The sequence below is a fragment of the Myodes glareolus genome, chromosome 26 (genome assembly GCF_982192425.1).
Source record: "Myodes glareolus chromosome 26, mMyoGla1.1, whole genome shotgun sequence".
Taxonomy (NCBI): Eukaryota; Metazoa; Chordata; class Mammalia; order Rodentia; family Cricetidae; genus Myodes; species Myodes glareolus.
This window is the reverse complement of record NC_142051.1, coordinates 16,705,575-16,732,691: the sequence shown is the minus strand read 5'-3', so window position 1 is coordinate 16,732,691 and position 27,117 is coordinate 16,705,575. Positions and strand designations below refer to the sequence as shown.

General features: G+C 44.3%; 1 protein-coding gene across 1 annotated transcript in view; it reads right to left on the bottom strand.

Moving 5' to 3' along the window:
- Positions 1–27,117, bottom strand: part of Tph2 (tryptophan hydroxylase 2) — a 101,922-nt gene that overhangs the window by 70,772 nt on the left and 4,033 nt on the right. The window contains exons 2-5 of the mRNA XM_085683140.2: positions 25,692–25,841; positions 22,959–23,157; positions 22,756–22,856; positions 16,960–17,027 (exon numbers count right to left, since the gene is read on the bottom strand). Coding sequence (XP_085539266.1) covers positions 16,960–17,027; positions 22,756–22,856; positions 22,959–23,157; positions 25,692–25,841 — 518 coding nt within the window. The remainder of the gene's footprint in view (positions 1–16,959; positions 17,028–22,755; positions 22,857–22,958; positions 23,158–25,691; positions 25,842–27,117) is intronic.

Here is a 27,117-nt window from a genome sequence, read left to right as displayed (position 1 = left end):
AGAGATTATCTCAGAATCCTGGCTCAAAGACGCCTCCAAACCAATAAAAACCACACACATATTTAATCCAAATAACTGTGGGGGAGAGAGGATGCTCTTTGAATCAAGTCTGAGATGAATCTTTCCTAAACGAACGGGATCTGGTCTTAAATACCCAAATGAGACTTTCCTAATAATTGGAACTGACAGGAAATTAGATGTTGCTAAGGAACCTGCTTCCCTGCAGGTAAGTGGGAATCATCATGATACAGTTGAAAGCAATGAGTAAGAAAACAAAAGTATTTTGTGTTGATATAAATCCCAACAATGCGATACTCCTCAACAGGCTAATTACACATAAATATTTCATCGGCTATCGAGGGACTGTCCTCCACTCTTATAAAAGTAGCTGGGATTGTGGAATTCTCAACAACGTTATTCACAGCTTCCTAGCTCTCTGCGGAAGAGCTGACGTGACTCTGGGTGGTTTTTAGTCACTGCAGGTTCTACACTCTTGTCACAGAATGACAAGCCATGGAGTGTTCAACTTTGAGGAGACAGGACAAGGAAAGAGCTGTTGGCCATTACGGAGACTTAGGTTTGACAGTGGGGAACAGATAAGCCCTGACAGATTACTCCGATGACAACCTCCCTCTGGGAACACCGAAAGTTGGGAGAGGGATCTTTCTTCTTGTGTGTTCAAACCCCTAGGTGCACTAAAGAGATGCTTAGTCAATCAAGAGGCGGCCGTGCACGCACGAGGACCTGAGCCAAGATCTCTAAAACCCAGGTAAAAACCAGGCATGGTGGAAAGTATCTACAGCCTCGGTTCTGAGGGAAGCGGGGACAGAGACAAGCATGTCACTGGAGCTCGTTGGCCAGCCAGTCCAGATAATGAGAGGGTCAGTCTCAGAAAGAGAAGGAGTCTCAGAAAACTAAAGCAAATAGAAATGAAGACATCTGATATCAACCTCTGCCCTCCACATGCCTGCATTCCGCATTTACACACACACACACACACACACAAAAGTACAACCATGAAACACACCTGCACAAGCACATACACACACTCAAAACACCCAAACACACATGCGTTGGCACGTGTTCACATATGCACACACATACATACAGAAAACACACAGGCATGTTCACACAAGCACACACCCACACAAACACATACATGCATACACGAAATACCTCACACACACACACTCATTCACACACCCAAACACACATGCATACACAAAACACTCATACACACTCACACATGCATACACCCACACGTACACACACGTGTTCACACATGCACTCATAAACACATAGGCACATGAAAAACGGGTGTCTGGGGATGAGGACTTGCCTAGCATGTACAAGGCCTTGGGCTCAGTCCCTATCGTAGAAAAGACTGGGAGGGAAGGATGGAGGAAGGGGAAAAAAAAGTCCATTCTTCCCGGAAACCAAGGAATGATCCTGAAAATCCTACCTGTCTCTGCAGAAAGGAGATTCAAAGGGGCACAGACAAACTTCGGTGTGGGCAGGTGCAGACAGAAGCTGTGTAGTTCCGAGCTTGTTAGAGCAAAGATGTTGACCAAAGATATTTTGACCCAGACATCTAAGGAATCACGCCCCACAGAGACTAGAACTGAAGGGAATTCTTTCTACAGCCAGATCAATAAGCAACAAGGTTTTCATTTCTCTTAACTGTTTGCTTGATCTTCTCCAGCGTTACAAAAAGCAATGTATTTTTCTTACGCTTTTTTTTTTAATTTGGAAAAATTTAAAAAACTGTTTTCCAGTTTTTAACTGGAAAAAACTGTTTGCGTGCGGTGTATTTCCAGGCCACCTCCTGCGCGAATTTCCAACACAAGATGCTGTTTCCCGGCCTGTGTTATCTTATAGGAGCCCCAGTGTGTAGAAGCAATTCAGTTATTCGATGGTGGGAGACACGGCAGGCTGCAATTGATGATATTTACACTGAGATGGCAGGACCGGATGAAACACAGCCCATACCGCATTCTTTGAACACAGTTGGGTTTTCTCAGGAGCAAGGACCAAACAGGGCAGAAGGGAAATGGAGAATTACTTATGGAGATGGGTGAATGTGATTTAAGAAAAAAAAAAAAAAAAAAAGGTGTACACAGCAAAAGAATTCATTGTTCTATTTCATCCCATGACACACTCCTCAGGGCAGGAGGCCTCTCACATAGTCAAGAGCGGTTTACCTCCCTGGAACAGACTCTGCCTCTTAACTTTTCCTCCTCTTTTGCTCTTTCCCCAGCTTCGCACGTCTCTGTTGATTGACACTTCAACGTGGGGTCAGGGAAGGGAGATGAGAGGAGATGAAATGGAAAATTCTCCAGCTTTGCAGCTCATTAGCAATTAGGCATCCTCCAAGGGTTTGGCGGGGCCTGCAGAGAAAGTTTACAGGACTTCGAGGCTAGTGGTCTCCAGCTTTGTTCTCCAACCTTGAGAGGCATTTTCTCCACAGCCTGCTGTGTACTCCCCCGAGAGCCATCTCTAACATGGGCCTTTCCGTCCTAGCTCAGAAAGCACACGACAATATGCAACAATAAAACCACCACTTCCCAATCTTAATAGCCTGCCTTTGACCAAATATAATGTTTAATTTGACATTAATTACATTCACTTTTAATTGCTATCAAGCTCTTAGTGCACTTCTCAGAATTGAGGCGATGCCTGTATCCAGGAATTTCAACAGCACAAGAGGAGTCTTCCTGACAGTCAGTGATCAATCACAACATTTTGTGAAATCGAATCACCTGCACCCAAGCGATACAGAAAAAAGTATGGCTGTGCAATAATAGTTTATGCAAGTGAGACTAGGAAAAAATGCTGGCATAAAAAGAACCCACCCCAAGTGGGTTGCATGAAATCCACTAAGGTTTAGTTAAACAAAAAAAAATGTTATTTTTCATACTAATTTCCAAGGATGTAGAAGAAATGCTCACAGTTCTTTTGTTTGGTAAAATTATACTTCAAGAATTCAGGAGAATGGTGAGATGGCTCAGCCATTAAAAGAACTTGTGCTCTTGTAGAGGACCCAGGTTCAACTCCCAGGCCCAACACAGTAGCTCACAACTATCCATAGATCCAATCCAAGAAGATCCAACACCCTGTTCTGACCTCTATGCATGCATATACGTATAAGTATTCACACACATAAAATAAAGTATGGAAATGTAAGAAAAAACTGGTGGCAGAATATTAAGTGAAATAAACCAAACACAGAGAAGTAAAAATCACATGTTCTCTGTCATACATGAAAATTAAAAAAGAAAAAAGCCAACCTGGAGGAAGAGAAACCTGGAGAAAGAGACCATGGGTTTTATAAGGACACAGAGTAAACATGTTTGAAAAAAAAATCACACTGAATGCAACTGATGTGCACAACCAATACATAATCAATAATCTTAAAACAATCACAGTAGTATAGATCAGTATTCTAAATCTGTCACTCATGAGAATATATGCTTCAATATAAGAATCCTTATTTGCTTTGTTCATCTTTAATTTAATTTTTTGACTTTATAATTTCATACACAAATACTGTATACATTTTATTTATACCCCTTCCTCTCCCTGCTCCAGCATCAACAATATGTATTATAAACATACACACACACATAGGACATGATGATTCCATTTAGTGTTTCTTGTGTGTGCGTGTGTGTGTGTATGTGTGTGTGTGTGCGTGTGTGTGTGTGTGTGTGTAAGACTGACCACTTAGCTTAGTAATTTGTTCATTTTCATATCTGACGCCTAGAGGGAAAGCTGCAATGTACTGGTGTTCAGTAAACAATATTTGATGACTGAGTAAATCAACCAATCAGCATAAAGCAGGCTGTAATCGTTAAGTGTTGAGAAACACTACGGCTGCGCTCCAGGAAGTCGGGCACACAAGTCTTTGTCTTCCCTCATCCTTGCCTCGTGTATTCTGAGCTATGGAAAAGGCAACTAAAGATCCTGCGATCCCGATGAGCTTTCTGGTCACTCTTTTCCTGCCGTACAATGTTTTCTTTTTCCTCCTTTTCTCGACCGTTTCCCATCCCTTCTAGACACTGCCACCCGGGCACTGGCACGCATCATTTTCACCAGGGAAGAAAACATACGTAAACCATGGCTAAATGCAGAGGGAAACTTCTCTGGCTAGGTAACCTAATGAAGGAATGTGCCAATATATTTTCCAGGACACGGGGCATGAGAATGCATGACATCGCCCACGAAAGGAAACTGAAGCGTTTGCGGCAGCTCACCCGCCAGTGAGTTATGCCAGGGTCCCTGCAGGTTCAAGTAGTCTGGAGGTTGTCTGGGGAGGGGGCATGGCTGCGAAGCCACACCGGAGAACAAACATAAAGGCACAGACGTTTTCAACTACCCCCTTAGGCCTGCCAGGGAAAGAGCATTTGAGATCACGTATTTTATTTGCTTTTGCAAATGGGTTTTGCGCACATGAATTTTCGTAAACGAGGCTCCGGGCCCTAAGGAACACTTATATGACTGCGAACAAAATCGTCGGTTTTGTTTGGTTCACGTTGTTAATATCGGTGCTTCCTTTACAAGAGACGGAGTGAAAATAAAGCCCCCCGCACCTAAGGAGCCTGGGGAGAGGGAAGATTTAACTTCTGAAAATTGGGTGGGTTTTATTTTGGGTTTTTTTGGTTTGGTTTGGCTTGGTTTGGTTTGGTTTGGACTGGTTTGGTTTGGTTTGGTTTGGTTGAGTCCTGTGCACCACACAATGAGGTTTCCTGACATATTCTTAACCTGTAGAAAGTCCTCTTCACAGCCCAGAGGAGAGATTTTCATCTACAAAAATCTACCATGCGATTAAATATTAACAGCAACGACTGCGGCCTTAGCACTCATCAAGTTGCTCGTGTTCAATGGGCACACAGAGGTTAAGCTCAAAGATCCTGACACAGAAAAGAACTAAAATTCCCAAGTCACCAGTGGCCGGCAACCACCTCGGATAACTAAAATGAAAGGTACCCACAGGTAGATTTCCTAAGAACTCCAAATTCAATCTGGTTTGTCTTGGCTAGCAAAAAGAAATTAATGTTGCCGACTTGTGGCCCTGGCCCCTTTTTTTTGGTAGATGATAGAGACTGGTTAATTTGACAGCTCTCAGTCTTAATCAAGTTCATAACGGCAACCACCCACGATCTGTCCATCTGACTGAAACAGTAACAATAATATGGCTGCTCATTACATAAACTATGCTCATTTTATAGAAAACTATTAATACCCCCCAATAGGTGGTTGAAAGAACTGAGCCAAACAGCTCATAAGGAGCACAGCAATGGCTCAGAATTGGCAAAGCCAGCTCTATAGACCCCGTTCTTTCTCACCTACGCTCCCCCATTCTCCCTCCCTATCTGCCTCCCCTTCTGCCTATGCCTCTTCATCCTCCTCTTGGGTCTCATGCAGTCCAGGCCAGCATCAAACCCCTCTATATCAGAGGATGAACTTTAACTTCTGATCCACCTTCCTCCTCCCCCTACCATGTACAATTTACGTAATACTGGGGCTCAAACCCAGTGGCTTTGTACACAGTAGGCAAGCACCCTACTAAGCTACACCACCAGCCCCAAGACTCACTTTTCTAAGTATTTATTATGTTATGTATGTATGTGTCCCTGGGTATATGTATATGCACCATATGTATACAATACCTGGCAAGAACAGGAGAGGGCATCAGACCCGTGGAACTGGAGTTGCAGGCGGCTGTGAGCTGCCCAGTGTTGCTGTGAGGCACTGACCCCAAAGACCCCTCTTAATCGACACAAGTTGGTGCAAGGTATGCATGTGTATCCAGTAGAAACCCAGGACTGGGGTGTGACTTTGCTTCATTGCAGAACTGAAGCCTGAATAAGATGCCATTTGAAACGCCCAGACAGCACTGCCTAGTACCTAAAAGATACTCAGTGTAGCTGACTCCCTCCCTCCAGGTGTATAAAATGAATAAAATTTCATCACTTCCCTGCAGGGTTGGGAATAGGTCTGGGGCTGACAAAAGCAGCCCCATTCCATATAAATCCTTTCAACTCTAGGACAGGACTGGGGAAGCAATTTGAATCCTTCTTGTTCACAGAAATCATTTTAAAGTAAAGGAAAAAAAAAGTATATCCCTGCCTCTTTCTCTGGGAAACACATTAGAATCTGGTGCACCCTCCGTCCCTGTCAGTGAGTGACACAGGGCCACACTGAGTTGATGGTTTCCACAGTTGTGAGAGCCATGCTATAATCAGACAACACCCCACCGTGGCATTCACATACACCTCAAAACCTCCGGAGCCCCCAAAAATGGAAAAGCAAAACCTTTCTCCAAATCAATCTCCCCTTTTGTCTTTCCGTGCAGTTCTCGGGCTCCCTTTCTTTTAGTCATTTAGCTAAACTTCAGGTAGTGGGAGACATTTGGCATGAAAATGATTCTCCCATGGAGCCTCGCGTCGTTTAAATACTTGCAGGAGCTGTGTGTTTGAAGTAGGCTGAGACGTCCGTGAAGAACAGACGTTTTACTCCATGCCTTGGAGAGTTTAAAAGCCTGGGTCATTGAGTTCCACAGCTCCTCTCAGCCTGCATGAGGTACCACCTGAGTCAAATGGAAGTCACAACGCGGTTTAGAAAAAGAGAGAGAGAGAGAGAGAGAGAGAGAGAGAGAGAGAGAGAGAGAGGAGTGGCCTTGTGGGCAAGGACACTGAGCTGCAGTGGAAGAGGAATCCCTGAGCCGCTAATGTGACCCTCCCTCAGAGACGAGCCTTGTCATCAGGGAAATGACCCCAGAACTACAAATATTTGGGTTTGTTCTACTTTTCAATTTACCGCTCCATTTCAGAGAAATTAAAGCATCCACAACTGGTGTTTATGCGGGAGGCAGAAGGACCCAAACAGCCACATATATCTCGGCTTCATTCAAAACCTGGGAAAGCAAATCAATGAGGGATAATGGAAAAAGGATAAAATTAGCCCAGGCAGGGAGGAAGAGCATATTTGCTCCTAAGGTGACTCTTCTCAAAAAGAAAGAGGAAAGAAACAAAGTTAAAACTTTCTCTCACATCAAAGGAAAGCCCACTGTTCATCAAGGTGACCGCCTGCCAGAAAAACTGAACAAAGAAAACATCATTATTTATTTAAAGATGAAAACTTGCAACCCCCAAGTCAAGTTGGTCCCTGTTGAGAAAGCTTAACCCTCCCTTCCATGCTTCCCACCTTCTATTTGTTACATGTCCAATTAAGATTCACCTGTCTAAAAATAGGCAAAATGGCACTCGTGACTCCAGTTAGGAAGGCACCCCTTTAGGCTACGTTCTGAAACCGAGCAGAATCCATAAATCATGTCTCCTCTCGTATGAAACAAGAGACGCTAGGGTCAACTGAAATTTCTAGAAAAGGTGGAGAGGCAAGGCCACCCCAGTCATTTTCCTGCAGGTTGCAGTAATTACAGATGCCTCTTAGGAAAGGCATCAGCAGGTCTACAGTGCCAACACAAAGCTTCCCGGGAGAAACCCGGTATGCACTTCTCAGTCCCTGAGCAGACTGTGCTGCTCCAGGCCCATAAACCAACCTTCCTTTGCCTCTGATCATCTTTCCTTTAGAAACCACTGACTGCCCCCTGCTGAACTGTGTAGTGAATGAGAGGATTTCAGAGACCAGAGAAGGGAACGGAAACGCTAGCTTGGACTTGGAAATCTGGTACGCTCATTCCAGAACACAGGCCTACCGGATTCGCGTGCCTGTTCAAACACTCCCAACTGCCTGCATATTCCTGAGCTTCATTTTGACATCCCTTAGTATGTTGGTGGGGTGGGTAAGGAAAAGGGGGTAGTAAAGGTTCCCCCTCTGCTTTGCTGTGGATGGAAAATTAGCATCAACACGCCTCATGTTAAAAGAGAAACCCTTCCCTCGCTCTCCCAAGTTGAGCTGCGTGTCACGTGCACGGGCTCACCCAAACTGAATGTGCCCGCTGGGCTGACGATTGCATTTCTCAAATTTGTAACTGGTCTCCCTTTGGGGCGGTTTCATTTCAGGGTCTCTCTTTGACTAAGTACTAAGATGCAGAGCTGATCACAGAGGGTGGCATTTTATAAATCAAAAAAAAAATCATGAAATAAATAGGATAGCAGCTAGTCAAGAAAACAGCAGCAAGTAACAAATCCCTGTCAATTGTTTCTGAAGACTCAGCCCAGCTGTGTTTGTTTGTATTTGTTCTCTATTGCAGGACGGTTAGACGTTGGATGGGAGGAATTCTCACATCTAAGATAGCGGAGGGAAAGTACCACACAGAGTTGACTCGTAGGCTAGGGCCAGACAGATGTTCTTTAGCCACCTACAAAAGGCAGTGTAGCCTTGAAGTCACACCGGGCTGATTGGAACACCGACTACAAAAAGAATCGAGGGAATTAAGTTCTGACGAGAATTGTGCGTTTCAGCTAGGCTGAGACTTTTGTAAAGACATGAGTAATTTGTTTTAAATACCAGATCTCTTGGTTCGGTTGATGTGATTTTCAACATGGGCTAAGTCAGGTCTAAGTGCCACAGATACTTCAACACAAAATGAAAGAAAAATAAAAGGTCTGACCTTCTGGGCAAAAATAGACTTTTAAATTCTACAAATTTGCTCCCCAAGAGGGTTGATCCTTTTTTGAAGTCATTCCAGACAGCCAGGGAATCGCTCCAGTGTTGCAAATGCCTGCTTTAAGGTCTCTTGTTCAATTTAGCGCTCTATTTCTGAGGAATTGAAACATGACTGAGCAGGCTTGGTTGGGTGATAGGATCTGTCATCTCAAGTTTCTTGGAATCTCAGAACTCGAGTCCCCTCATCTTCAAAAAAAGTATAATGATGACATCTACCTCAAAGGTTGCTGGAGAGGTTAAGGACAGAATGTCAAGGGGCCTGGCTTGACAGAATGCCCAGCTCTCGGTGGGAACTGAATAAAAGGGAGTTGATCCACATGATCAACATGTGGGCTGAGAAACCAACCTACAACCCGCGCATCATTAGCCAGTCCGTACAGCGGACAATACGGTCCAGTCCCAAGCCAAACCCTCCAGCCTAAGCCTAGCTTTGACTGGTAGCCTGAGACAGAAGACAGCCTTCTTCACACCAAAGATACAAATTGTGGGTTTATTTAAAAGAAGCTAAAAGCTACTCCCGTGTGCAAATATTTTTTAACAACTTCCAATAATCTAAGAGAGCTAGAGACAGAGATTGCTTAATTCAACCACTTCGGAAAGGTCATTCACTCATTTAGATGAGCCTTAAAATTGATTACATAGAATCAAGGAATCGTTAGCAACTTAACATGTGATGATAATCATAGGACAATATTCCTTGACATCTGCAACAATTTATAGCTCTCCCAAATATACAAGATGGAGATCACGCCCAAGTTCTAAGGTGAGCACCAGGACTTAGAGATCATTACTCATGGCTCCAATACTTGTAAGTGTTGGGTGGGAATTCAAACCCAGTTCCAAAGAACTCTGAAGCCCACGTGACCACACTCTGTGACATTGTTCTACCTCGACTGTCTAATAATACTGTAGAGTTTACCATGACAGAGCAACTACAGAGGTCCTGAAGAAAGGAATTATAAACTAAATGTATGTGGTACCAAACCCAAAGTGGTCCCTCAAAACCCTGACACCTAATCATTTTTGTTGCTTGTTTTTTGTTTGTTTGGTTTTGTTATTCAAGACAGGGTTTCTCTGTGTAGCTTTGGAACCTGTCCTGGCACTCACACTGTAGATCAGGCCGGCCTCGAACTCACTGAGATCCACCTGCCTCTGCTTCCCAAGGGCTGGGATTAAAGGCGTGAGCCACCACCGCCCAGCATCAATCCCACTTTCAAAGTTGATCTGCGAAGCCAAAAGGGTCTTGCCAGAATGACAGTATGTCACTCTCAAGACTAGATTATAAAAGGCAACACGGAACCGGGATGTGGTTCAGCCAGTGCAGATTTACCTAGTAGCCCACGCTCCCAAATTCTAGTCCCAGGAAGCATGTTGGCATGCACCCATAATCCCAGGGAGGCTGCAGCAGGAGGCCCAAAATTTCAAGGCCAGGTTAAGGCACTTGCTACCAAACTAGACAACCTGAATTCTATCCCTGAGATTCACATGGTAGGAGGAGGTAACTGATTTCTATGAGTTGTTCTCTGACCTCCATACATACTACAGCACTCCTATGCCATATATAATATCACACATGTATAGCACAGGTACACACAACATAAATATAATACAGTGAGTTCAAGGCTAGCCTGGGCTTCAACTCCTGCCAATCTAAAGAAAAACAATAATAATAATTTTTAAAAGATATTGCATATTCTGACTTGCTCTCTTACTTGGAGCACTTGATTTGGGGACGGTCAACTGAAATAACCTGAAGATATCTAGGCAGCCCAGTGGACAGCTCACATTGCAAGAAACTGAGGCCTCAGTCCAACTGCCCTTTGGTAACCACGGTGAAGCAGCATCCCCAGCAGGGCTATAAAGACTGTCATTCTGTCTAACTTTGTTAGAACTCCCGAGCCAGAGCCAACCAAGATAAGCTGCTTCCAGCTTCTCAGCAATTACATACAGTGTGGAAGAAGAAACGTCTGCTATCTTAAGCTGCTAAATCTGGGGGGAATTTGTCATGCAGAAAGGACTAATGCAGTATAAAGATCAAACAGACGTCAAGACAAAGAAAACCTTAGTCAAGAGAGCAAACAAAGGGTGCTACTAAAGGGTTTGGCACACTGAGTCTGACAAAAGGCAGACAACTATCATAGCGAGATACTCGTATCAGCAAACCCTGGCGCGGGCTTCCACAGGGCTGTTCTACTTGTTGATTCTGCGTTCACTTGTCTAAGCAGCCTAACAGTCCTGTAAGGTAGCGCCAGAATTATTTCCATTTTGCAGAAAGGAAATTGAGGCAGAAAAATCCTAAACAATGTGTCCGGACCAGTCAGTAGATGAACAGTAAAGTTGGGATTCCCCCGTGGATCGAAAAAGAAGTAAGGAGACACAGTCAGGACCCCAGAGTGGTGTGCACATCTGTGTAAAGCCCAAGACGTCAGTTGGGTTCGCAGATTATTATCATGATGAGATGCATTATACAACAATATCCCAATTGTTTCGTTTAATCATCAGCATAATCCCAGAAGGAAGCACTGGAGATTTTTTTTAAATCTCCATTTTACAGAGAAAATTTAAGCTAAGAAAGGGAAGAAATCGGGGTGGTGGTGGCATATGCACACCTTTAATCCCAGCAGTCAGGAGGCAGAGGCAGGGGGATCTCTGTGAGTTTGAGGCCAGCCTGATCTACAGAGTGAGTTCCAGGACAGCCAGGACGAAAGAAAGAAAGAAAGAAAGAAAGAAAGAAAGAAAGAAAGAAAGAAAGAAAGAAAGAGGGAGGGAGGGAGGGAGGGAGGGAGGGAGGGAGGGAGGGAGGGAGGGAGGGAGAAATAGAGAGGAGGACGGGAGGAAGGGAGGGAAGGAGGGAGGGAGGGAAAGGAAAGGGAAGGAAAGAGAAGGAAAGGGAAAAGAGAAAGAGAAAGGAAGGAAGGAAGGAAGGAAGGAAGGAAAGAAAGAAAGAAAGAAAGAAAGAAAGAAAGAAAGAAAGAAAGAAAGAAGCAAAGAGAGAAAGAAAGAAGCAAAGAGAGAAAAGAAATGTAAGAATGTAAGAAATCACGTGGATACCTGAATTTGCTACCAAGAGTCTTATGAGGAAATGGGCCAGGGATTCCGACCCTAAATTAGGTCTGGAACTCTGAACCCCTCCTGCTAGCCTACCTGGGGACATCAGCTGTCCGCCCACCTACTTCACAGATTCCTGGGGTGTGCATGGGAGGAGCGCTAGGAACCAAACAGTGCCAGCGTGTCACCTTCATTTCAGCCAGGAAAATCCCATCTACGCCCGGGCAGGATCACACTGCTGCTGGAGAGAAAGTTAAGCAAACAACAGCGGCATAATGCAAGTCGGAGGTTGAGGCCTCCTCCCAGGAGAATAAAGTGGAAATAACCACCACTACCCCCACCGAAAAATATGATTTAATTAACTATGCACGCACACTGTTGAAGAGTGATCATTAAACCAGCCTCCAAGGGGGGAAAAATGTATTTGCTGGTTAATTTAAGAAAAAAAACATAAAATAAAAACTGCGTTACTGATTTCTTCCTCAATCTCGCTCCCCAGTAATTCAGTGCAGACATTCACTGGGGTTAAAATATGACAGAAAACTTAGAGGTTCCCACTCGCCTAGAATCTGCACCACCAAAGCCACCCTCTTTTTCTTCCTTTATACGCAGTCTGCCCTCCACACACAAACACTTGTATTTCCTTGGAACTACAAGTCTACATGCCCATCACATCATTGAGGGGCATCCTCCCCTCTTATACTAGGCTTCTTTGCGCAGGACAGGGTGTGATGTGCATGTCAGAGGTTCGTACAGTGCCCTTCCTGGGCTGGGTGTTCATTCTCAGGTCTGCCATGAGGCATAAAGCTTGCACTAATGACTGCTTCCTAGGCTATTATTGGCGAGACCATTAAGCCCTTGCAGACACTGACTGAGTGGAGGGGCCTGTCTGTGGGCAGCTGTGGGCCTCTGGGTAATCAATCAAGTTTCTCAGCTGTGCTGTCAATCAGACCTGTGCCCGAGTGGCATCTATTGACAATTCTCAGCATGCGGGCGCTTTTCCGCTCCCTCACCTCGCTGGAGTTCACAGTAATATGGACTCTGAGCCCTGCTGTTTTTTCATCAGACAGTGGAATTTTTTCATTTTTCTCTGCTTGTGTTGATTCTCCCCCCCTGTTTTATCCTTTCAAGACTATCATAAAAAAAAATATAGTATTCAACACAAGTCCCCTGGAGGGCTTCTTGGCTGTGTTTTCAATATATATTATTCTGTATCTCATTTCTCTTTCTGCTTCTTAGCCGAGACCCTCCTCAGACTACAACCTGTGATCCCTTCAAAACCTCAAACCACCTGTACTCCATCACTTTCAGTGTTTCTGACCATGTACCTACCACCGCGCCCCAGAGTCCAGGATGCCCTGCCTAATCACTGAGGTCAAATTGTTCTCCCCATGCCAGGCAGTACCTATTTTTATTTATTGAATATTGACAAATTATAATTGTGTTTAGGAGGTACAAAGCAAAGGCTCTAAATGATATTTGGGGACTTTTACTTTATCCCTTCAGTCAATCAGAAACAACACCCCCCTTGACCAGTATTTCCCCATCTCCACCCCACTCCCAAAGATCCTAATTGTGTCATCAAACAATTGGCAGGTCCCTCGCACGCTATTTTTTTCAGTACTACGCCAATTTCAAATAATCTGGTCCTCAGACCAGTACTACCAATTTGGGCTTGCAAAATCTGGTCAAAGTACACTAGAAGGACCTTCTTTTAAGTCATTGGCGTACTAGTTAATTTCAACATTGCACACTCAGTCGTCAGCACTAGAAACCATCTAGCTCCATGAGAAATCCCATCATTTTCTGTAAACAAAAAAAGGAGTCTTAGGGGGTGCTGGAGAGATGGCTCAGCGGTTAAGGGCATTGCCTGCTCTTCCAAAGGTCCTGAGTTCAATTCCCAGCAACCACATGGTGGTTCACAACCATCTTGTAATGAGGTCTGGTGCCCTCTTCTGGCCTTCAGACATACACACAGACAGAATATTGCATACATAATAGATAGATAGATAGATAGATAGATAGATAGATAGATAGATAGATAGATATTTTTTTAAAAAAAAGGAGTCTTAGGTCCGTTTGGAATTTCTTAGTATCTGTGCCCCTCCTCCACCTGACTACAGCAGATGTGAAAGCCCAAACACATGAGCTTGTAAACACAGATGTGTACTTGTGCACACACACACACACACACACACACACACACACACATACACATACTCGACTTTGCACAAGAGTGGGCTATCCTTTGCTCATCCTCAAACTCGGGTAAACCTTGGCTATTCTAGCATGAGGAAATGCAGCATTTGAAGTGAAATCTTTTGCTCTCTGCTCTGCACAAGCCCTGGGGTCATATTCTCCTGGCTTTAGCAACTCATGAGTAACTTCTTCACTCTACCCTTTCCCAAGCAGCACGCGCGACAACTGCCAGTTTGTTACCGGTATCTTGACAGCTTCTTTCACACGTGAAAAATGGGAGTATAATCTCTCTTTATGAAATCCCTCCATGAAAAGGACTGTTGTCAGCACAGAAATAATCAGTTTACCCAGCAGTATCTTAATGAGCAAGCAAAAGCGTAGCAGGAAGACACTAATAACAGCTGACGCGCTGAGCCTTGATCGGGGGTCCAGGCAGGGCGCCAGGCACAGTGCATGCGTCATCTTTTTACATCACTGCTATATCCTGTCAGACAGACGGGGCCTGCTGATAGACACACCGTGCAGATGAAGGGGCTTGAGGAGACAGGGGAGCCAGCTCTCCATTCAACCCAGATCATCCAACTCCAGCTTCAAAGCGCTTTGTGATTCTGCCTGCAGTCTAACCTCAGAACACTGTCCCAGGGGTAGGTTTTGATGCTGCTGGATTGCAAACTCTCTGGGGTGAGCACTCCTTGATTGACTCTCTACCCTACCAAACAGTGCTCAGATACAGCATGCCCTCCCCTGATGTGGGAACAAAGAGCCCCTCTTGTTCCCCGAGATAGCAGAGAGAGTTCTATAAGGCTGGTCTCTGAGAAGCGGGTGAGTTGGCAGCTTCATGCCAAGCTCAGTCTCCTGAGCACTCAGTTATAAGTATTGAGTCATTCAGGCCTTTAGCTATGGAAGTGCCCTGCAACCCTTGTCTGGTATGGGAGAATGGTCTGTATTCTGTCAATTATATTTTAAATAAATGCTGATTGGCCAGTAGTCAGGCAGGAACTATAGGCGGGACAATCAGACAGGAAGTAGAGGCGGGTCAATGAGGACAGGAGAATTCTGGGAAGGAGGAAGCTCATTCCTCTGCAGTCCTGGACCAGCCATAGAAGAAGCAAGATGTGGCTGCCTCACTGAAAAAAGGTACTGAGCCATGTGGCTAACATATACAAGAATAATGGGCCAATCAGTTTATAGTTAATATAGACCTCTGTGTAATTTCTTTGGGACTTAACGACTGTGGCAGGACAGAAACCCCGACAACACTTGTCCCCTCTTTCCCATATAAATGCACTTCCTTCGAGCCAATGCCTCTATTATGAGTGGTCCCTGGGACATACCACCACCAAATCAGCTTGTCTTGGCCCAGCATCTGGAGCTTCCTCTAACAGTGACTTCAGTCCACCACAGTCCTCTCCCGGCCTGCTGACTGGGATACTTTGGGACATGGGGATAGAGAGCAATGGCAGGGCAACAGGGGGCGTGAGACTAGGCGTGGGCCACAACAAGTCACGTGTGTTGATGTAGAAAGTCACAGCACTGGGAATACACCGCCTGGAACAGAGTAGATACTGTAGAAAAACTTTGCCATACAGTTCTCATTGTTATAAGCACAATGGTAAAAGGATGAAGGGTGCCTGGGCCTTAGGAGTAGGGAGGGATACATTTTAGAGAGCGAAGGGAAGCGAGGAATGAGCAGATTATTTGCCTGATGAGAGAAAGAAAAGAAGAGGGCGTAAAGAGTAGAAGAAATAGGAAGAGAGAAAAAAAAGAAAGCAGGCAGGCAATACTGATGCCCTCTATAGTACACATGGCATCCTAAATCCTCATCAATGATACCTTAATTAGTCTCAACTAAAGTAAGAAAAAATTCTTTCCCCTACCAGGTATGCATTTACATTTTGTCCTGAAGACAAACTTCTTATTGCTGACCCTAAACCAGAAAAAGTGGAAGCCTGAAAGCTGTACCAGCGAGGACGCTCACTCTGTTGTTCCAAGCAGAGCCTATCATAAGCACGCACATCCCTGCCAGCTACACCCTCAGCCGTCACTGTCACTGATCACTCTCTACAGTGCACACACTCAGCCCATCACGGCCACTGATCACCGTCTACAGTGCACACTCAGCCATCAATATCACTGATCACCATCTACAGTGTACACTCAGCCATCAATACCACTGATCACCGTCTACAGTGCACACTCAGCCATCAATACCACTGATCACCGTCTACAGTGCACACACTCAGCCGTCAATACCACTGATCACCGTCTACAGTGCACACTCAGCCATCAATACCACTGATCACCGTCTACAGTGCACACGCTCAGTCATCAATACCACTGATCACCGTCTACAGTGCACACTCAGCCATCAATACCACTGATCACCATCTACAGTGCACACTCAGCCATCAATACCACTGATCACTGTCTACAGTGCACACGCTCAGTCATCAATACCACTGATCACCGTCTACAGTGCACACACTCAACCTGTCACTGTCTCTGATCACCGTCTACAACCATCACTGTCTCTGAACACCGTCTACAATACAGTCCCCACTTCAACATCACCCCAGCCCTGTTGTCCTGAGGTGTGATTATTAAACTCTTCCATAATCCTTTCAGTTTGCAGGATAGTTTCCTGTCCACGGAAAAGCAAGCACATTTTAGCTCCAGGCTGGCTGCTTACAGGATTCCTTTGCCCATTTTTGCCTAATTCTCTCCTTTTATTGGGAAAGCTGGGACGCCGAAATGAGTTATTGAAAAGTCAAAGGAAAACGGGAGCAGGGTTTTCAAGCCTGCCAGAGTGAGCGGAAATGGCTCCTTGCCTTAATGGAGCTGCAAATGCAGGGGTTGTCGTCAATGTAGCACTTGGCATGAGGCCCACAGGTCTCATTATCCCACAATTACACCCAGATGTCAGACATCAGAGTTAGCATTGAAAGCCAAGGGAGTTGGAGAGTGTTTAAAATGGTCCGTGCCCGTCTTCCGCAAGAGTTAAAGTGAAGGCAGCGCTGTTTAAATACAGCACATGCTTTTCCTAACTAGCCATTGACAGGAAAGAGTTATGTAGGTACTTACTATTTATAACCCATGGCCACATCCACAAAATACTTCCTCCTCTGTCGATAGACATTGTCCTTAAATCCCTTAAACAGAAAAGAGATTAAGTTACTTAACAGAGTGCTGAAAAATTAGCCGCAGAAGGCCTAAAAGAAAATCACTGTGGTGTTTATTGAGTGTTCAATTCAAATGTAAATCTTATCCTCAGATGACCGACTTGATGACACCGGCAAAGGCAAGGCGAATTGTGTTTACAGTAAAACCTCTTTCAATCTGGGTCTACTAATTTGGGATGTGTGGGAATTCAGGCCAGAGTTACCTTCCCACTAGGCAAGTGGCAGGGCTTAGTTAAGTAAACTAATATTTTCCACAGTATCTCTAGGTTTTCAAGTATCATTTACAAGTAATTGATCTTAATAACTGGTTAATCTTAGCTATTCATTAAAACAGGTTTGACGCGTTCAACCAAATTTTAATTGCTATGTGTAAATAACTAATAAATGAAACATCTATTACAGACTCGGTCGCTCCGAGTAATTATCAAATCCCCAAATTAGCACGAATTAAAGAGGTTTTGCTGTACTTTATGATCACACCATGCAACACTAAGACTAGCTTCATGCACAAGGGCAGGCTAGCTCCATTCATCCCACTGAGGGACTCTCCGTCATTAATGTGTCTTAGCCAACTGCCAGATTCTTATCTAAATTTTCAAATTATAATTTAAAAAATTTTTCTATAACCTCATCCACTTGGGAAATTAAATACTGAGTCTGTCATTTCACTCCCATGAACTCCTGACAGGTCTCCCTGTTCTACTTCCCGGTCTACTGAACCATCTCTCCTCACATCAAAGGGCTTCTCATTTTTCCTTTTCTTTTCATACAAAGACAACTGATTCTTTCTGGATTTGTTTCTTCAAGGCATCAAAAGCCCTGGAGGAACTGTGCCTACTTCTTTAAGCCTATACCACCAAGAGTGGCCAGGAGTTCTACCACAAACAGAGGACAAGCAGGAGTGTAGTCTACAGGGTCTATAAGATTCAACGGTAGGTAAAGGAGGTGCCCACAAGGGTCTACCTGCCAAAGTAACAATACAGACATTTCTGCAAAGTGGGATGTTCAAAAGGAACACAAACTCACTAGAAAACAACCTGATTCTCTTATCTAGCTGAAAGAGAATGAGACTCAAGGCCAGAAATCCTCATGGGGCTGTGTGCTGGACATAACTGAAGAATTACCTTTCTTTTTGGAATAGCCAGAGTTAGCAATGGAGGAGGGAGAGAAATACCACCTCAGATCATGCTAAGACTCTGTAAAAATGAGGAAACCCACACACAGTAGCCAGCGTTTTCCCCCTCTTTGGGCCTGGAATTCAGATCGTTTAAACAAAGGCTTGTAGGCAGGCTTGTAAAACCCTAAAATGCCTATAGACAAAACTTGTGACTCTAGTTACCACATTTACAAATGGGCCTTTGGCCTAAATAAAAGGTCTCCTGCTGTAGAGGGTAGACAGAATCATGCTGGAAAGTGGGTTCCTCACTCACTAGTGAAACCGGCTACCTGGGGTGGAAAAGCCGAAGAATTCCAAGCACATTCATGATTCGAAATGAAAGTAGGCCAGGAAAAAGGGAAAAAGAGTCCCATGAAAAGCATAGCATCTGTCCCCTGGTTCCTGCCAGGCTGGACACCATGGCAACCGCATCATAATCTGCTGGTTTCCAGAAGATTCTCAACCCTTGCCTCAGCAAACACCTGCACCTTTTCCAGGGACGCAAGAGAGAGATTTGCTCATCACGGCTCATTAGCCTAGAGTGGCAGTGATTACAAAGTGTGTGGGGCATCCAGAGCGCCCTGGATTCATCCACGGACTGGCGCAGTAAGAGGCACTAGCTAGCTGAACCAGCCACTCCACACACGCTTTGGCTACCCATTCTGGACGGAAGCCAGGGGTAGGGTACCAGATAAAAATACAAGATGCCCAGTTCAATTTCAATTTCCGATAAGTGACAAATTTTTCCAATTCTCCTGGGCAGCCTTATATATTTATTTGTAAAACTCTGGTGACCCTGGTACTTAGAGAGGGCCTTCTGTACAATCCGAACCCCAAATTAAATCAAAGTGAACTGAAGACTCAGCCTGAGCCCTAATGTGCTCAGTTCAGTTTATGAGGCAACTCAAGCAGGCATCTCAGCAGCTCGACCCTGGTGCGATATTAGAACCACTTGGGGTCATTTTAATAATACTTCAAACCTGGCCCTTCCTCCCGGAGATTCTGATTTAAGTTCTGAAGAGCGAGGACGTACTTTTTTTTTTTTTTTTTAGTTCCCCCACAGATGATTGAAGTGGGTTGCTTTGGCTGAGCCCCGCTGGGCTAGGGATGCTAATTCTCACACCTGGACCCCATGAAATCTGCTATAGATCCTTTCCACACAAACCCCCACCACCACCCAGTCTGCTGGTGGAAAGCCTCCTTCCCTGAGCTTCTGGGGAGCATCTTGAGGTTTCATATTTTTAAAAATATCAGAAGAGTGAATCTCGGACCACACCTTGGAAGACCCTCCCAGTCTAGGCCCTGGCCAGTCAGAATCCCTGGATCCATATCCTCCAGTGTGAGCCTCACCTGGGAGCTATCAAGACATGCAGACTCTCGGCCCTAGTGAATCACTGTATTTCAAAGTATTCCGCAGGCAATTTCTTTGTCTATTAAGATTTGAGAGCCGCGGGCCCGTGTATTTAACACTTTCTCAAAGCAGCACGGTACCAGGTTGCTTCTTTGGGGCCACCAACCAGCTCCCAAATCACGACGCAGAGACTTACCATTGGTTTTGAATGCTTGCCCTAGCTTATACACATTTCTGGCTAGCTCTTTTAACTTAATTAACCTCTTTCTCTTTCTCTTCCTTTTGCCTTGGGGTTTATTACCTTTCTTCTCTGTGTCTTACTTTCACTCCTCCTCTATGTGTGCTGGCTGGCACCTGCCTGGCTTCTTGCCCCGGGCATGTCCCTCATTCTCTCCTTCTCTCTCTCTCTCTCTCTCTCTCTCTCTCTCTCTCTCTCTCTCTCTCTCTTGTTTTGTTTTTGTTTCTCCTCTCTGTTCTTTTTTTTTCATTCAAAAATTTACACTTCCTCCCCTCCTCCCATTCCCCTCCCACTCCCCCACTCACCGTCCTCCCTCCCCCTCCCCCTCCCTCCTTAAGAGAAGGCAGGATACCCTGCTCTGTGGGAAGTCCAAGGCCCTCTCCCCTCCATCCAGGTCTTCTAGGAAGGTGTGCATCCAAACAGGCTAGGGTCCCAAAAAGCCAAAGATTTTATTTTTATTTATTTATTTATTTATTTATTTATTATGTATATAGTGGTCCGCCCGCATGTTTGCCTGCAGGACAGAAGAGGGCACGAGATCTCATTACAGATGGTTGTGAGCCAACATATTGTTGGTGAGAATTGAACTCAGGGCCTCTGGAAGAACAGCCAGTGCTCTTAACCTCTGAGCCATCTCTCCAGCCCTCGTTTTTCTTTTTGAGCCTAGATTTCTCTTCCTATTTATTCTCTCTCTGCCTGCTAACCCCACCTATCCTTTCCCTGCCTATTTATTGGCTGTTCAGCTCTTTATTAGGGCAACTGATTGGTCTAATAAAGATGAAACAGATGCAACACATCTTTTCATAATTAAACACGCATCCTTACATCATTAAACAAATGCAGCACAAACAAAAGTAACCTTTACACAGTAAAGGTAATATTCTTCAGTATAAACAAATGTAACACATCTTTGCCTATTTAAAAAAATATCCCACAACACAGCGTGATGTATGTTCCAAGTCCTCCCTGAACTGTCCCACGGCAATAGTCCCTCTGTCTTTCCTACAACTTTAATCATTCTCAGATGTAAGAAGTGCTTAGACAACCCCCTCCCATCCACATCAAATAAAAACTCACAAAGCACTAGCTTACCAATATCAGATTTTGCATAATGAACATTTGGTGCGCTTATGAAAATGGCAAGAGACGTAGGGGATGGCTAAGTACTTGTAATTATTTCAAGTGGCTGCACAGAAAATAAGTGAAGGTATTATAAAGCAGGTGTAATTGGGAGTAATGGAATAAAATTAAGCCCAGAAAAAAATGTACTCCTGATGTTGGAATACCTCTTGTTTACAGCAAGGTCACTGGCTCCTGCAGTGGCTTCGTCCAAATGGCTATACTCCTTCCTCCGGGGTAAGTGATTTTTAAACCTCCACTAAGGGAGCTTGTAGAAGTGGGAGGTCCTCAAAAGCACCTCTACTATCTCCATATTGATCTGGATGGTTTAATACGACAGTTCCCTCGCTGAATTTAAGCATTTCCTGTTGGCCAAATTGCCTTCCGGTTGCTTTCTGAAGTAGTTCAAACACCCCTTTGAGGTCAGTAAGAATTGCTATTTCCGCTTTTTACATTAGAGAACCCTAAGGTGCAGAGGTCCATGGACCTCACCAAGGTCATTCTGCAATAGCAGCTGGTATCCATGCAGTATCCATCCTCCAAATCATTTAAATCAGTGGGCACTAATTCCAGTCCCACTGAAACTGGGTAAGAGAGAGGAAATAATTAAAGCCTTTAGTAAAGATGACTAAAGCCACTGTTTTAATGGGTTTTCCATGGCTGTTGTGTGAAGCACTGTGACTGTGAATGTCTATGCTATGCTGCAAACACAACACACTGTGTATGCATTATTTCAGCTTGTTACATATAATGCAACACTATTAAGTGTGCTGAACCATTATTTGAACGGCATGTTTGAATTGGTACATTGCGCCAAATGACTACTTTGCATAAAAGTTTGTTCGTGTTGAACTTGCCCATGGATCCCGAACTGAAGAAGTGTGCGTTGGTTAAAGTGAGGTCGCAGAGGCTGTTGCTACTGCCGAGTCTACGCTCACACTTAGGCACCACTATTCAGGGTACAATATATAATTGCACTCTCAGATTTTCTCCACCTTCAATAGTGTGAGTTTCTGCAAGCCATTACCCTCCCAACACAAAGGCTTTCTTCCACTAAGCATGACGGATCCGCTTAGATTTCACTGTTCTATCCGCCCACTTCTAGACAGCGGGGGAGAGAAGGACGCTCATAATGAATGTGTGTATTGCTTACTTCGTTGTACTTCATTCTGGCCATAAAGAAGTTCCGGGTCTCTTGTGTTAAATAAAAACTGATATAAAATGGGGCGGGGGGAAAGGTGGGAAATGCTCACCCAAGTGTCATATTTCTCGAAAGGTGGTCACTTTTATTGGAGTAGAGGAGGAAATGGTAGATAGATTCGGAGAGGCTGTGGGAAGGATGCCTCTTCCATCACGGCCTTGCTCTAAAGCCCTTCTGCCTTTCCGTCGAGACTGAAGTCAAGCATATAACTCAGCTCCTAACTACCTCCAGTCAAGGAAAATGGCAAGAGTTTTATTCTCTCACCGAGCCCCCATCACGTCCGGTCCTCCCTAGCTTCCCAAAGGTGTGATCAATTTTCAGTTCATCGTTCTTCCAAGGGTCACCATCTGCAGGTATATTTTAGGCTGTCTAATTCCACAGAAATATCCTCCGAGGCGTACACTCTCCTCCCCTAACCAACTATTTTATAAATAAACTGTAAGTGAAAATGCCATCTTTCTGACCTCCTTCCAGCCAACACATGTACAGGGAAGCTTAATCATTTGAAAGTCTGCTCTCAGCTGCGGGGGGGATATAGATAGGAAATTACAGCGCAGAACACGGCACACACAGCATCTGGCACAGGGCAGCGCCGGGAGAGGACAGCTGAAGGGGATCCTGTGAAGCACTTACTGGGTGGTCCGCATCAAGCTCGGTTCCGTACATGAGGACTCTGCGCGAGCACCTGTCTAACTCCGAGATCTTCCGCGGAAACCACAGCACATCCTCCAGTTCTGTTGGAAACAGCGCAGGTTCAACAGTATTAGCTCGCCGGCCCTGCCTTTCCCTCTGCGACATTCATCAGACTGCAAAAGCACACAACAAGCAAGAAAAACGGAAATCCCCCTTGCCTTCTTCCTCGGTCCAAATGCTCTCAGGCGGATCCAGGGTCACGATGGTGGTCTGAAATTTCAGCAACTGGATGAGCTCATTGAACTCGGTTTTGCCACATTCGCAGTCCACGAAGATTTCAACTTCAGAACTTCTTCGCCGGGATCTCCTGGATTCAATGTGAACCATGTTGACATGTTTTTCCTGTGGAAACATGCGTGATATGTCTGAATCACACTCCAGGCATGGTGAATGAGATGCTAGTCATGTGTGGCTATCAAGGAGTGAAGTGTCAAGTACCTACAAGGGAGGAATGGCTACGCTTTGCTGAGAATTTTCCCAGCTACTATTCTGATTAATAAGGAAGACTAGTTGCCATGCCTCCATGTAGGAAGGCATTGAAGACATATAAAAGAAAGGTACTATAAAATACATCCTGATTGTAAGCATCATTTCTCAGAAGGGTTCCACATCCACAGCTACTGAGTGATGATTAGCCTGCCTATTACGTTATCATAATGTAGTATCCTAAACTTTGTGTTTTCATACAAAGCTCCACGTCTCAATCTTACAATAGTAGAAGGCTTACTTTTAAAATAAAGTTTAAGAATTAAGCAATCATATAGAGTCAGGTATGATGACTCATGCCTAAAATCCCAACACTCAGACGGCAGAGGCAAGGGAATTGCAAATTCCTCTAGGCCACATAGCAAGATGCCTTCTACATATAACAATAACAAAAATAAAAAGTAAAGGAACCCGTTTTTGGGAAAATTATGACTAATAAAAATGGCAGGCAGAAAACAGAGGGTGTGCAAAATGGCCTATAATTTTGAAAATATTGATCAAAGCGTAGCCCAAACTTTAGGAAGACAAACGGGCAAAGCATGGAAGAGAGGCTGTCCCAGGCAGAAGGAAAGCAGGCCAAGTGCAGGGAAGAGGCAGAACACAATAGTAATACCCCTAAATAGGAGCACATAGTGACTCTCTGGCATCTGCCGGGCTAGCTTCACTGGGCTGTATTCTGCAGCTGTCATCTTGTGAGTCTTCCTACAGCAAGCTATTCCATGAAGAATCATACTTTAATGCTTAAAAATGTGGTTGAAGTTTCCCATTGGTACGCCTTTCTCCCTGGTCGGTTGTCGGCTCAGGTCTCCTCGCCATGCCCTGCCCCATAAGCACACACCTCCCTGACACTCTGGATTTCAGCGCAGCTTCAGAGACATGCCTAGATGTTCTCGTTCTCTTTTTTATGAAGCTTTGCAATAATGCTATATCTTATAAATTAGCTAATATAATCAAAGTAGGGTTAATATTAAGTTCAAGGCCTCAAAGACTCCTTGTTCTTTGTGCCACTTTGGGCTTTTAATGTTTGGTTCGGTCAGAGTGGATATTTGTAGACCAGGACACTGAGGTCCCAGGGGGTTGGTTAAGAGTTTTATCTAAGGTCCGGTCACTAGCTGAGGGCAGTGTGCAAACTCAAAGTGCAAACCCCTTCCTTCTACAGGGACTTTTTTTCCAGCGCACCCAGCTGTCTAATTGAATTGGCTTGCCTTTGGGCATTGTGTGGACACAGCCCTACATGGCATAATTATGTGTAAAATACTACTCCAGGTTTCCATTAACACTGTTTACGGTACCTCATCTTTTCCTCAAGGCCAGAAGGGAACAAGAAAACATTTTCTGAATCAGGTTAATTCCCATCTATGGTCATCTAGGGGCATCACAAATAATGCCTCCTGTCTGCACTTAACAAAACACTCTCATATTATTTCATCCCAACAACCCAGTTAGGTAGGAATTATCATTATTGCCATTTTACAAATGAGGAAATTGAACTGAGGAGCAGGCAATGATTGACCAACACAGCGAGCACAGGTCCAAATCCCCGAACTATGTGTCTACTATTCAACAGCCTAAGGCACAGGAAGAGCCAAACTCTTCAACTTATATCCCGGGCAACCAGTCATTGGCATCCAACAAGACACATTTGTGAGGGTTTCTACTTAAGGTGGAGGAAACAGCAGGTGTACAAGGTATTCCCCTTCACCCAAGTTCTTTATTTAGGACTCAAAACAGGGATTTATGCTGGAGACTGTGCCATACCTTTCTAGAAGACACTCCTTCAAAATATATGTGTGTATACATATAGATAGATAGATAGATAGATAGATAGATAGATAGATAGATAGATAGATAGATAGATAGATGGATGGACGGACAGACGGACAGACAGACAGATAGTAATATAGCTTTACATACCACATATTATTAAGGAAGTGTCTGTATTCATGTATCTCACTTTATGCAATAAATATGCCCTCATTACATAAGCACAGTTCAAATTTAGTAAATCAAAGCAGGGTAAAGACTCTTGATATTTTGAAGCACCGTGTGTGTGTGTGTGTGTGTGTGTGTGTGTGTGTGTGTGTGTGTGGTGTTTGCATTTTCAACTGCAAAGCTCCCATTTTTGACTACAGACTTTCTTACCTGGCAACAGTGTGCAGGATTCCTAATAGGCTAACTCTGAGTTAATAAATTACAGTTCCCGTGACCCTGCTTATTTCACGGTTGGGCAGGGGAAGCTTCCCTTGTAAAAGTCTCGTGACATTGGGTTCCGTCGAAGTTTTTTCTGATGTTAACCAGAAATGGACTCGGGAATGGCTTTGGATCAGGGGACAGGTCTGCAGCCAGGCACACAGCCACTGTAAAGTCACAAATGGGCACCGGGCATTTACCTGGAAGAGTCTCAGAGCTTTCACCAGTCCTCCGACCTCATTCTTCAAGGAGAACACAACTGCTGTCTTGCCGCTCTCCACAGTGTCATTTCTGCCGCTCTCTTTGCTTCCCCTCTTGTCCTCATTCTTGCCAGCAATAGCTTTATTTAGCTTCAAGAAATAGGAGCACAAATATCATCCAGATTCCAGAGGTCTCCATAATTTAATTTGTCTAGAGATCCCACTTGAATGCTGGACGCCCTATCCACCACACTAGCTCATAGTGGAGCCCTCATGGCGCTCAACTGTCTGAAATTCTAGTCTACTCTCTGCTGAGGTACTCTTTGCACTGTTTCAAGGTAGTGTCTAGAGAATTAACTTAAAGGGAGGTCAGGTTTCCTTTAGTTTGATGGTAACGAAAACCTAATTATCAGTAAGAACAGTGGTTCTCAACTTTTCTAATGCTGTGACCCTTTAATACAGTTCTTCGTGTTGTGGTGACCACCAACCATAAAATTACTTTCGTTGTTACTTTATAACTGTAATTTTGCTACTGTGATGAATTGTGATGTAAATATCTGATATTTCTGATGATCTTAGACAACCCCTGTGAAAGAAATATTTGACCCCAAACCACAGAGGGAGTCACAACCACCACTGCAATAGTATAAAGTAATATAAGTAGATAATTCCTGCCATTCTTTTTTCTCTTTTCTCTTTTTTATTAAATTTTTTCACTTATTTTACATGTCAACCACTGTTCCCCACCCTCCTCTTTTCCCGTTCCCTTACCCTTACCCCAATCCTATCCCCCCTCCATCCTCCTACTCCGTTCAGAAAGGAATCCTGCCTTTCTTTTCAGGCAATGTTGCAGCATAAAATCTGATCATTTATCTTAGTTGGTTCATCTGTAAACTTTATTCATTAGCGAAAATACCAAACATAAGACCAAACATAGTTTTGGCAAGAGCAAAGGTAGCTTCAATGAAGTCTCTGAAAACAGTAGGATTTATTGCATTCTGAAACAAGTCAGGACATGGGTGGAAAAGAATCATTTCTCCATCGAGACCCACATTGCCATCCCAAACCGTCAGTCTAAACCTGCCTGCTCATTGAGAAAGCCCATGACAGAGCAGTGTGTCCAGCCAATCCCGCTGTGGGAAGCTGATCCTGGACAGTGACTAGTACATTCCCGTCACAAATAAAACAGGCAGTTGGACAGGCAGAAGAGAGAGGAAGAACCATCTAGCTAACCACTAGGAACAAACAAGAGAATCTGAGCGATGACTAAGTTCTTCTGGCTAAAGACAAAAATGACAGATTCTAGCAATTCAAGGCACATCACAGAATTTGAGATACAAAGCTGGGAACTTTTCATCTGACAGACAATATAAGATTACGACGGTCTGTTTTGTACTCATTACATATGAATGCAGAGTTGGGCAAA